Source organism: Carassius auratus, chromosome 29, assembly GCF_003368295.1.
Source record: "Carassius auratus strain Wakin chromosome 29, ASM336829v1, whole genome shotgun sequence".
NCBI lineage: Eukaryota > Metazoa > Chordata > Actinopteri > Cypriniformes > Cyprinidae > Carassius > Carassius auratus.
The window spans coordinates 20,635,006-20,648,349 of record NC_039271.1 but is presented as its reverse complement, the minus strand read 5'-3'; the positions used below and the strand labels follow the sequence as shown (position 1 = coordinate 20,648,349).

Sequence of the window (13,344 nt, the reverse complement as noted above, 5' to 3'; positions counted from 1 at the left end):
TAATTTGTCTCTGTTTCCTTAGGTGGTGACTCTTTGGACTTCTCCATGGCACACACCCAAGTATGAAGCTTGTCATGTTTTCGAGGGAGATAGAAGCCGAACTTCACTTTGCATGATAGTGAAGAGCAGAAATTGTATCTGAGGTACGCTATTTGTTTTTCTTTTATAAATTGTGTAAGCCACCTGCAGTTTTCAATACAACTACTTTATCTTAACACCATCATTTTGTTCAAAATGTACATCCTGAAATCATAATTTCATCAAGCAACTAGGTAATTATAACTTTATCTGTGAGCGTGCAACCGGAATGAATCACAAAACCGATTCTGTTGAGCTCAATTTGCCAAAGTTCCTGACTTCAGAGATTACTCACATTTTGTTGACCTACAGATAAACATATGGCACATCCATAAATGCATATAATCTACGGCCTGACTCCAGATGCAAATACTGTATGAAAAAGTGAGAGATACATTTTTATAGTTCATTTCCAAAAGTGTACACAGCACAAGGTAGACGGGGTCTACAAAGTGGTTCCTGAATGAGGGGCAAGAGGAGAAAAAAACAAGTTATTACAACCAAACCATGCTTTACATGTTGGTTATCTTTCACCGATATCCAGCTTTCCATAACGGTAATAAATCCAGTCATGTTGACTGGTCTGTGAGTTTGCCTGCATTTACAACCTTAGTAAAACCACTGTAGAGGAAAATTGAAGTTGGATTAAAAAAAAATGAATGAATAGATAGATAAATAAATAAGTGGTCACCCTGTGCTGTCTTTAAAATGGATGCCTTGAAATTTACAGTTTTCCATTAACTGATGTCTAACAGCTTCCCTCTTCCTGCTTGCACCCTGGGCTTTTCTGTCTGTAACTACTTTCTGACAGGGTTCATTTTTGCCCGTTTTTCAACTTAAATGTGTCCGTTGCTTTTTTTGTCTGCTCCTTTTAACTTTATCGCTCCCTGCTATGAAATGTAACCGCATCGGCATAAACATTGGCATGCCGGTTATAACCTTTATCATCAATAGAGATGCCTGCATGGTATCAAAAGAATCATGTGTTGTTGATATGACAGGCCAATATCATTTTCCCATATTTTGAGAGCAATACGAGCATTCAGCCGGGCCCGATAATGCTTTCCATCAATAATTACCTTCTGGATGCTTTGAATATGAATTGATAATAATAAATGATATTCCTTCCCCAGACCAAAATGATTTCTGCCTCTCCCTTTGACTACCAAAAAACCCCACATCATAGTTGATAATACTTACTAAGGGAGACAGGTCCAGGAAGGCATAAATCTTTTATTTTTTCCTTATTTAATTTTTTTTTTTGTGTGTTACGATGGGGATTATTATTTCTCAGCTAGTAGGATCACATCGCTCATGGTTGTAGAGCCCTGAAGAATTCTATTAACCCTGGTTATGTCAGCCTTAATAACATGCCACACTGCTAAACAGGACTGGATTGATTTTGTGCGGACTTGGGGGTGGGGAATCTTGTAAAATAAATCCAAGCATAATTTACTCAGAATACGAAAGGGCGAAAAAGAACACGGAACAAAGAGGAAGGGATTAAGTCTATCTCTTATCTCGCCGGCGCTAACTTAAGAAAATAAATAAGGAAACGATCCAATCGAGGGGAGTGTGCGTCGGAGTGCTTTGTGGGACTGGCGATTGATTGGCTCCTCAATGGAGGCTGCTTTTCTTTTGTTGTTTTGCAGATGTGATTTGAGGATCTGGGACTGTGCCATACTCGCCCCTAATTTGCTGCTGGCGATGAAACATTGAGCTGGAGGCATGGGAAGACTGCTCAAAAGATGGCTAGAATCGAATCGATTCAGTCACCTTGAACTTTGCAGATAAAAGAATCACATACAACGGGTGTTGTCAAATTATTAAAAGAGATAATACAGAGTATACCCATGCACAAGAACCTTATCAGTTGCATCTGGTACAAACCATCGCCTTAACCATGAAGACGCATCTCCACGTCTCCTAATGACATATCTGGTGCCATCTATCTCGTTGCCGCTGTTGTTTGAGGCACAAACTTGTGAGCATCGTCGTGAATGAAGATGCAGTATAGCAGGGCACAGTCAATGAGGCTTACTGTGAGATGGTAATCTCAGCTTGCCTCTGGCCCTCTGGCGATGCTTTACAGTCACGTCTCCCCAAAGCCTGGTTGTGTACCGCGCCTAATGGAGACTCTCTCATCGCCCATGCCAAAATTAAATGAACTGTGCCATTTCAAAGCGCCTCCTGCCTACTGTAGCTTCTAGCATGCTCACAAAGCTCTGACTCCCTGGAGCATCCTGTTGAGCATTTATATCATTTTATACACATAAGTAGCACATGTGTACATGGGTTTATTAACACGAGCATGTGTAAGTACAAGGTAGAGACACTAGAAGGGAACAAAATGCTGAATAGTAGAACTAGAAAAAAGTGGCAACTTTTGCAAATCAACATTAAATCTTAAGCATTTAAACCTGTATGCTAATGATGTCACGTGTCATGCAGGAGTAATGTGAATGTAAGATGAAAATGCATATATTATTTTTTTATTATATATTATTTGTAGTTTTATAGTATGTTATATGTTAATATTTATTTATTAATATTTAATTATATATTCAAATTACAAAATGTGTGTGCAGCCAATCAAAGATTAAATACCATAAACTTCTTCAGGCAGTCTATGATAAATGAGATGTAAGGTTTTTAGATTTCAATTTGATAGTCATTCATTATTTTTGTAGAATATCAGAATTTGCTGGTCACTTGGAGAAGTTTGAGTGATGCTTTCTTTACCCAGGTAGTACTGAATATATGCATATTATATGTGTAATCATTTTCTGGCTTTAGATCTACTTTAAACAACTGAAATTTATTCCATCAAAAGTTGATTGCATATGTTTTTCTCAATTTCATGCAATCCTACAAGAAAGTACCTTATGCACTCTTTCCTTTTTACTTATTAGGAGAAAACAAGAAGTTGTAGAGCAAAGAGGTTGAGAAATATTTTTAGGGGTGAACAGATGACCGATATTGGAGTCTATATTGGTCTGTATGCCAAAAATCCATACTTGCAGACTTGTTGCTTTAAAAGTGATGCATGCTGGGCGCACACATAGAAAAGCAAGAAATTGAGAGGTTGGGTTTCTAAGGAAACCCTTCCATCAGTGGACAAAGGTAAGCTGATTGAACAAGAACCAGGGTGGTCTCTTGCTAAACAATGTCCCTCTATCAAGCCTCAGTGTGTTGATTGGATCCAACAAGTGAATCCATTGAAAACTCCCAGCAATGGCAGCAGTTTATAGGCTCATAAAGATGCCCTTTGAGCTCCTTTTCTATTATGAAGAGCAAAGGATATCTAACAGCATGGGAGTACTCTGGGTGTTAAGGGCAGCCATTAAAGCCAGTGTTAGCAGCAATATGGCTTTTTTGCTTGCTTTGTTTGACGCAAGGCCAAGAGAGAGTTCTCTTTTGAATGCGGTACAGATTCAGTTATTTTCAGTGACATCTTGTTATTTACAATCTGTAGTGTCCAGGGTGTGTGTTATGACACAAATAGCAAGCTTTTCTCTTACCTTAGGTAGTCCCTCCGACAGAGGATGAGGTTGGCTTTTGTGTACAGCGTGGAGCCCACCTCGCCGAGTCGACAGTCGCAGCAGGCGCACTTGAGGCAGTCTTCGTGCCAGTACTTGTCCAGGGCCTTCAGCAGATAACGGTCCTTGATTTTCCGGTTGCAGCCGGCACAGCCCTTTGGCTTGGTGTCCGGCTGGACGGAGAGCATTTGTATACCTAAAAAGACAGGTGACAAGGGGCAACACGAAGGTGAGAACATAGTTCCTTGGTGACTTTTGAAAGTCAATCAGTCAATGTGCTGTGTATTTCAGTCAAGAGATCAACACATACTTTTTGGCTAACAATAACAAGAAGCCAATGTAGCTAACATCCTCCTCTTCCCCCTTCTTTAAGGGAGGGGCCAGAGCTTGCCCCTAGAGCAGGCATTGTGTAGCCCTTTACAGGGCGTGAAAGGGCTTTGTTGGGTAGAGAGGGAACAATGTGGTCTAATGCTGAAGGCCTGTAATTAGTATTCTCCTTTCATACATAGGAGAGTAAGCTGTACCCCGCTTCCCCCACGCCACTGCTCCAGCCCCTCTTTTTTTGTCCCGGCCCAAAAAGTTTTTGTCCTACATTTTTACAAGCACGTCTGATTCTGTTGTCCTGCAACTGAGACAGTCCCCATTTCTCACCTTGTGCAGGGGAAGCTGTCGGAGCCATAGATTCCACCTAATGTATATGCTGCTCTTGTAGGGGGGTGAGAGCGCAAGCAGTGAGAAATTGCGAACTTTGCGTGAGAGGGTCACTGAGAGATTTCTCAGCTGTGGTAAATTGAGTGTCTCTGTCTGAATTGAGGACCTCCGTTGGGATAGTTATAATGTACTCGTCGCCGTGATGCGTTGTTCAGGCAATCTCGCTGAAATACATTCATAGAGGAATATGAGATTGAAAAGCCTTATTTGGCCTGTGTGAATCTGAATCTAACAAGAAAAGTTTGTGAAACATTTGGTATAACATTTAGGACATTTGTGGTAGTTTATCCAAAAAAGACAATTCTGACATCATTACTCACCCTCATGTCATTAGAAACTTCTTTTATCGTATGAACATAATGCAATGAAAATGAATTGACACATTCAATCCCTTTTGCGTTCAAGAAGAAAGAAAGTCATACATATATTTTGAATGACATGAAGGTGACTAAATGATGCTGGAATATATTTTTGGGTGCACTATCCCTTTAAATAGTTGTGCATGTCAACACATTTGGAAACCATTATGACTCCGCCCTACCTAACCGAGAAAGAGTTTCCCGCTTTCTGTTTTTTAACATGTGGCCTTGACGATAATTACTTTCAAAAATGATTTGCCAAAAGCGTGGCAGTTGGCCCTCACAGAAAATAAACAAGACAGTGCACCAATTAGTAAGACTGAGGACAGGTGTGAAATTGTTTCAATTCAACTGAGCATTACAATGCAGGGAAAGGAACAGCAGGTAGCCGATCCCTCCAGGGTCATAATTATAGCCTAGAGCAAATATCTGATGCAGTACCATAGGCTTAGACTGTGAACAACTTCTTTCCGCTGTGGGACCATGCTCGTTAAGAAGTAGAAACATTCAATGAAAACGAGGCAAGGGATAATGATGATTACTTCGACCTCGCTGGTGTTTTTATGATGCTTTATTTTGAGTTTATTCAAAGGAGAGGGCTTGATGTGGGGAAAATAGCAAGGAAGCAAATCAGACAGGTAGCACTGCCGCACTGTTTGCCCCATTGTGTTTAAGCTGTTGAGCTTTTAATTGGCTGGATTGGATTGTTCGAGTAGCACATGGCTGATTTCCTCTGCTGTGTGTCCTTGTTCTGTCCCACTCATACCCGCCGTCCCAGCTCACCTGCTTAACACAACAAAGTCACCGCCTCTCATTACCAAGTCAGAGAATCAACTCCCCTCAATCCACAAACACGTATAGTCCTAAATTAATCGACTGTTGCACAAACAAACTAGCCCTTATATCCACAGGCCTTGGTACCCAATTCAGATTTTTTTCTGGAGTGTGGGATGTTCATGGCCTCATAGATCTTTCTATATCAAATAGTGAAAAAAATATTAATCTAACATGCTGAAATTGGGCCTGGGCAGTCATTCTAAAATATACAAAAAACTAAATGATTTTCATAAAGATTTTCTACTGATGCAGAACACTATATTGAACAACTCTGATAGTGTTTTCTGCACTTCTGTTCTTTGAGTCTACAGACCGACCGCTTTAGTCCGATTTCTGAACATGACTCTTAACCGGTTCTTTTTTAGTCATTCAGAATCATGCGAGACCAGTTCGTTTCAATTGTATAAAAATGACTCTTATGAGACGGTTCTTTTTAGTGAATCAAATACATGCAGACTGAACAATGTAATCCGAACCTGAACTAATGACTCTTATGAGATGGTTCTTTTAGCGAATCAAATATACTTTTTTTACCAGTCGGAGCTATTACTGAACTAATTTGACGCTTGACTGAACCACAGAAATGCTTTTTGTTATATTCGAGTCGAAATGAACCAATAACTGTCCTTGTTATATTGTAGGCTACTTAAAGCTGCAGTCTGTAACTTTTGACGCTCTAGCGGTTAATAAACAGAACTGCTTGCGTTTTGCGGAAGAACATCGTAGCCGGAACTACTTCTCTCTGTTTGTCTATGAAGAATCACAAAGGTACTGGGTTACTCCGCCACGGTAAGCAATCTAAAATAGTCAGAATATAAACACTTATTATAGGTGCACCCTAGTGACTCAGGACAAGCTAAAAACACTGTTTGGAAAATGGATTCATGGTGTACTCGCTTATTATATAAATTTTTCTATATTTTGAACACAAAGTTACGGACCGCAGCTCTGATTGGTTGTTTCTTAACGGGAGCAATGTATTTTCTGCAAATGGCAATAGGAGCACTGGGAGGAGCCAGAGGAGCTTGATTTTTTTTTTTTTCACAGATTATCTGTCTCATATTCTACTGTCAGGACATAATGACAGGTTTAACAAATATGTAAAAAATATATTTTTTACAAAAGTTACCTGCTGCAGCTTTAAGGCTCGTGAGACTTCAACTGACTGAATGCCATGAGATAAGCACTTTAAGGTACACATTACGAGTCAGTGGACCTATTTTATTAAAATAAATGAATGCTTAAAGAAATAGGTCACCACTTTTTTGTTGAACACGTTCACTTATAAATACGACCAATTATTAGACTGCATTTAAGCCGCCTCTCAAAAGTCTACAAGTCGTCAAGTCCATCTAAACACATATTTTTGAAGAACTGAATTAAATGTATTGCTTTTTTGTAAGATCGGTGCTGATGAACTCTGAAATTATATCATCATTTGCTAATAGACTGTTGAGTGCAGTAAATGCAACGGGAATCGCAGTTTCCCCCGATATATTTCTTTCTCAAGAGTACTAAAAGGATCATTAGTGGAACCCTTACGGAACCGAACCCATTACGTGCAATCGAATTCTCAACCAAAATCGTTCAGTTGTCCTTCCTACAGGCCTGGGACATTGGTGTCTTGTTTGTCTTGGCTCGCTCACTCAGATCTGTCATTATGTCCCGTTCGCACAGTGATACGATGCTCTTTGTGCGCCTCACCGTTCGCAGACACTGATGGGGAAATTTCAGGCGAGACTTGGCAAACACCGGGCGCAAAGTACCAATCTGATTTCACATCACAGCTGCGCGAGCCGGAGATGCTGACATTTCACCCTCTTATCAGTTTAATTACTGTTGCCATGGCAGCGTAGTGCGCGGAAAAGGCCAATACGGTTTGCAGCTTGCAAAACGACTAAATGAAACCGTTAACGTGCTAGAAACGGTGATACGCGACGGGACATCACATTAAACGCTATTCTCAAGTGTCTAAGCAAACTAGGACAATTCACACGGGGGAAATGAGGAAAACGCGTCGCTTCGGTAAAATGCAGCTGTGTGAGGTTAGACCAAACTGCCGCTATACGCATAGAAACATCCCAACTACACATTTAAACATCACACTCGCGTTCATAGGATGCAAAACCCAGCTCTTACCGAAACTTTTCTCCCTTTTCTGCATTGGTTGACCCGCGTCGGCTCCCAGAAACACCATGCAACAAGACGAGGCGCGAGCCAAAGATGCGCGTGAAGTGAGCAGCTGTACGCGCGCGAGGGTGCTTCGCTTTTGTTACAAGTAACAATCCGCAGGAAAAGAGTGAACACGACGAAAACACCAATCAAGAGAACACGGGAGGAAGAAAGAAGGAAAGAGCGAGCCGCTTTCGCTCAGCGCCACACGCTGTTAAGACTCCGTTTGTCACAACAGTGCTCGACTATGAAATTAGATCGAGCAGCAGCCGTGGCGAAGCAAGTGGCGGCAAACAAATGACAGCGGATGACAAAGGCATATGCTTTACCCCTTCGCGCGCGCTGTAATCTTATAATCCTATTTTGCCTCTTGCTATTCGCCTATTTCACTGCGCGTGCAGGAAGAGGCACCAAGTTGGATATATACAATAGACAACATACAGGAACTCGCATATACTAAAACGCAATCATTTTGTCAAGCACTTATACGAACTACATTAGTTCTGATTCATGGCGTGTTTTTAGGATATAAACAATAAATGCGTTTACCAACACCTGTCACAGTCTCTTTCAATCTTAAAACTACACTTCTTGTAGCCTTGTTTTTAAATGCACAAACTTTAATGTAGGCTAAATATTGTGTGCTTGTTATTCTCATGCATACTATACATGCACATCCACATCTATTATATATGTTGCTGTATTACTGTGATAATACTGTCTTGCTATTGTTTGTAATTTATATGCATATAGCTTGAATGTTCGTAATGCGTTGCAATGAAGTTTCCTAAAGAAAGAACATTCCGTTTTTGTCCGTTGTTCTGCTGTGCACACAACAAAAATTCAGCACACCTGACTCCGCAGGATAATTTAATGTGAAATAATCTGAATCACATGCAGTTATGATTTGATCCATTTACGTGAGGCACACATGCCTGAATTTTGTACTTGACACCAAAGACTAAGTAATTAGTCCAAAAGAACGGGAGCAAGTCCGTTCGGAAAAGACAATTAAAGCACAACTCACCTTCTTGACCAAGTTATGCAGAAGGTTAACTTAGTGCACCCACTCCAACTCAATATTCCTCGGAGCAAAAGTTCACCAATCTGACATTGCACCAGGGATAATAGTGATCTTCAGGTTGAAAATAACGAGGTCCACATGGATCATATACGAGTAGTAGTTCACACCAAAATCTACAGGTGTTCTCGCGCGAGCCGTCATGTAGGCTATTGAGTATTCTGAGAAAGCTTACAACAACTTGCCCATCAGTGAGTGAGGAACAAGGAATAGTGAAGCCTAGCTTTATTATCTTCAAACCCAATCCCTCACCAGTGAGACAGTACACGAGAAGGAAAAGGTCATTCGGTTATTACCGACACCCGGAGTAACTGAGCGCGCGCTCGCTAACACTAACTTAATGCTCACCTCTCAAAGACGCGCGCGCAAACATGCTATGAGCTCTGTACTACACATTTAGACTCGCCTTCTATCTCTCTCTTTATTTTAGCAGCTAAGCAACAACTTCTAGGTGCTACATAGTGTTTTATAGGCCTGATTCATAAAACACATACATTTATTTATGCATACATATGTCTGTCATTATGCACGTGCATCTTTTTGAATCGTAATTATATTAGTACTTCTGAATGCAGGTTAATACACTCTAAAAGATAAAGATTCCAGGTAGAACAAAAACGGCTTTCACATCCTGATGCCCTATATAACAACCTTTTACAAATAACTTTTGATCATGTTTATTTATAAAGCCATTAATATAATGACGTTTTAAAAGAGCAAGAAGCAAGTATGCTGATATGAAGAACTTAGGCTATAATTTATTATCAAAAACTTTTTTAATCTCCCCCCCCCCAAAAAAAAAGCTTATAAATGACTTTTAAAGAATCCTATAAAACAAAAATGGGAAAAATCCCTTTGCTGATCATAAGGTGCTGCAATAAATCACTAAGGAACATTTAATTTAAAGAGTATGAAAACGCAGGCTACATTACAGTATATGAATAAGTACAGCACCTGTGAGGACATCAGGTGCACATCAGTTTTTTTAATCGAGGAATATTTTGGTCTCATATTAAATCAACGTCTAATTTATTCAGTATTTAAGTGATTAATTTAGTAATGCTTCATAGGCCATGTTGGTTAAGACCAAATTACTAAGTGCAGCCTTTGCTGACTTAGAAAAGCAATTATATAATCTAAAACAGTGTTTTGATATTAATTTGGCTTAATCAGCAAACCAAAAATGTCTTTTTTTTAACTCCTATTACACTGGATACCCTTTAACATTAGCTGTATTGTTAGTCACTTAAAACAATAATGTAGGTGTAAGATAAACTCACCAAGTAGTGTACATTATGCGACATTACGCACTATTTTGTTTTATACCTAAATCTTTCCAGGTAATCCCTGAAACCTAAAAGTGCCTTTGGTGTCCGTGTTCCTCTAGAAGGGATTCACTGATCTAAGAGGCTAATTCTTTTAGGCTTCAACATGCTGATCATTCACAGAAAATTAAAACATAACAATAAAGCTGTAAAAAGCATGTCTCCCCAACTGTGTCATCTGTAATCACACATTTAAAAATACCCCTTTTAAGTAAAAAAAAAAAAAGAAAGCTGATGATGCTTTTGCATAAACCTACAATATCTAGCACTTTGTGTGTGATCTTGTGTCTGAAATTATTATGGTTATTGGTTCGTCATCAGACATTTAGGAATAAATCAGGATGTATTACCCCAGGCCACACAATGATCATTTTCCATTATTGATCAAAACTTTCATGCTTTATGTATGTGATCACTGTGCACCTGCAAAATCAAAGTACATGAAGATCCAGATAAAAATTGTAACTGTGCATGTGTGTTTGTGTGTGAGAGAGAGAGTAATACATTTTAATGTTTTCACAGTTTTTTTCTCAGTCTGTGTTTCTAAAGTTATTCCTCGCCTATTGTTTACACCTGTGCACTCTAATTAGCACTGCTTGATGCCCATGTTGCTGAGGTAGGATGAATCACAGGCCTTCAGTGCCACCTATCCTCCCTCCCCACACACACAGAGAGAAAAGGAAACATAATCACACATGCACTGTAGAGTTTATTTTCTGTCATGGCCCAAAAGTAGTCATTTAAGTGACTGGAAGTGACTAAACCGAAAATGTGGAGATGGATAACTGTTGGTAACAAAGTTGGTAAGATTGTGGTCCCATGCCAATCATCTCTGCATAAAAATACTGCAGTAATGAGATGGGTCATAAAATGCTCCTCGCTTCCATTATGAGTGATGAGATGCATTAAAGCTGACAGGGTATTACCTGCCAGTAATTAGGTTTTGTCATGGATTGAATTATTTCAAAGCGGGCTATCTTGGTAATCATGCAATTTGCGGGGGAGATGCTTTAAGCTGAGTAAAAGGGAGCAGGAGAGAGAGAGAGTGTGTGTGTGTGTAGGGGACGCTGTAACCCCTTCTTCCTCTATCTCCCTGCCACCACTTCATCGGGCGCATTATCATGTCAATTATTCACCGAAGATATCTGAATTATTGGGGGTGATGAGCTAAAGAGTGCCATCAACAGACAGTGCCGCGTGAAGTGAACTCAGCCTTCCATCACGTTGTGTGACGCTCGCGCGAATCAGTCCAGCACGCAGCCCGCATGGCGGGAAGCACGCGCAGTCTTGGCGAACGGACGTCGTTAAAATGAAGAGCTGCTTATTATTTCGCCTCACTCTCTCGCTTTCTCACAGTCACTCACTACCACTCCCCCTCTCCTTTTCACAGACACGCACAGAATGTCATGTCAGCAAAGCGAGGGATATCCGACAGACGTTTCGACCACCCCTCTTCATCCGAGCGAAAGGAATGCAGGTTCGTTTTTGAGGTGGAAACGAAAGCAGGAGTTTAATTACCGGGATTCACAAGAGGAGAAATCTTTTTTTGGAGAGGATTGGAGTAAAAAATATATTTCCTGGTACTCATACTCTGGTTTAAGCCTCCTTTGAGCATCTCCAGCGACCATTCATTTCACGGAAGCTTCAACGTAATCCCAGTTTAAACCGCTACTAGTAACGTACAGAGAATCTAATGCTCTCTCGCACCCACCACAGCCACTCACATTGTAACAACCGACTCTAACTCTTCCCTTCCTTATTTAGGAGAGAAAACGTCAAAGTACGTGGCAATTATCCAGAGATCCTTTATCCTAACAACTTCAATGAGAACAAAAGATCATCACCAGTTAGTTCCGGTTTAGGGTCAAATTAAAACACTGCACAAAACAATCGTTCCCAAGCTTCTTAATGAGGCTGCAGAGCAGAATATGTTTGAGGAGGGGGAAAAAAATCTGATTGAAAGATACTGTACCGATGAAAAGTTGCAGATTAAGACGAGATGATAGCTCAAATATAGCCGGTTCCCTTGTCAAGTTCCAGGCAAGCGGGTTAAAAACACTCCTGCAACTCCTCCTCGCTCCCGCTCTAAAAAGATTCCCCTCCTTCTCCCCACGATGGCTGTTTCTTTGCTCGCGGTCTCGTTCCCTCCCCGGCAGCAAAGCAAAATAGACCTGAGCCGACCTGCACGTCTCCTTGCCTATTTAAGCACCTTCCCCAGGTCCCTAGTTAGCAGCACACTCCAGCTCATCCAAGAAGCTGACAAGCACCGTTAGGGAAGGCAGCGCATGTTGCTCTAATGGACCTCATTAAGTTCTACTTACAGATGTTCTCTTAACATAATTGATCTGCAGCGAGTTGAGAGGACGGCAACCTATTCCCTAGCCCCCAATTATGGCCCGGTAATTAGATCCCCAACCTCCAGTTCTCCACATTCACCCTTCTAACATTCCGAAATATCAAAGTATCTCTTTCTCTCAAAGCAAACCCTCCTGCCTCCCCCACCTAACCTTCGTGTCTCCACCTCTTTTGCTCCCTCCCCTCCCTAAGCCTCCATTCCTCTGACAGTATTGACAGTCAGATCTGCTAACCTTTGTAGTGAAGCCAGACTTAGTAGTGCACACACTCCAATTGACAGAGCTCAGTCTAGCTTTTTTTCCCTTTCGTTTTCTTTTTTTTTGCGCTCTCTCTCTCTCTCTGGTTCTCGTTTTCTCTTCCTGCTGAAATACCCAGGGAAAGAGTGAAGGATGGAGAGTGAGACACATATGGGGGGGGGGGGGGCAGATGGATAAAAACAAGTTTGCACTTTTTGATAAAAGGTTGTAATGATAATATCTGTCAGCGGAGGATCTCTTTCCACAGTGCCTTTTTATCTTTAATAATTCCTCTGACGGTGAACGTGAGTGCAGGAGGGAAAGGCAGGTGGTGTGAATGGTGAGCAGAGATGGTGCAGAATTTATGATGCCATTCAGAGCCACTCCCTCCACCCGCTTAATTATCCACCGTGTTAAAACACAGAGCACTTTAGGGAAATGTGAATGCCACGCTTACGGCACTTAAAGGGTTAGTCCACCGAAAAATGAAAATGATGTCATCAATGACTCACCCTCATGTCGTTCCAAACCCATAAGACCTCTGTTCAACTTCGGAACACAGTTTAAGATATTTTAGAGTAATAGAACAAATCAGGGTTTTATTATGCATCACCTGCAGTCATCATATAGCATGTGTCAGTGTCCAGTTTC

The 13,344-nt window shown here is 40.9% G+C and overlaps 1 protein-coding gene across 3 annotated transcripts in view; it reads right to left on the bottom strand.

Moving 5' to 3' along the window:
* Positions 1-12,575, bottom strand: part of LOC113048346 (LIM domain only protein 3) — a 42,248-nt gene extending 29,673 nt beyond the window's left edge. Inside the window, exons 1-2 of one of the 3 annotated variants that reach the window (XM_026210123.1) lie at positions 12,075-12,575; positions 3,600-3,813 (exon numbers count right to left, since the gene is read on the bottom strand). In XM_026210123.1, coding sequence (XP_026065908.1) covers positions 3,600-3,805 — 206 coding nt within the window. In that variant the 5' untranslated portion in view covers positions 3,806-3,813; positions 12,075-12,575. Of the gene's footprint in view, positions 1-3,599; positions 3,814-7,663; positions 7,953-8,723; positions 8,882-12,074 lie in introns of those variants that run through there. The other 2 variants (XM_026210122.1, XM_026210121.1) reach the window with 2 other exon arrangements.
* Positions 12,576-13,344: the final 769 nt, after the last annotated feature.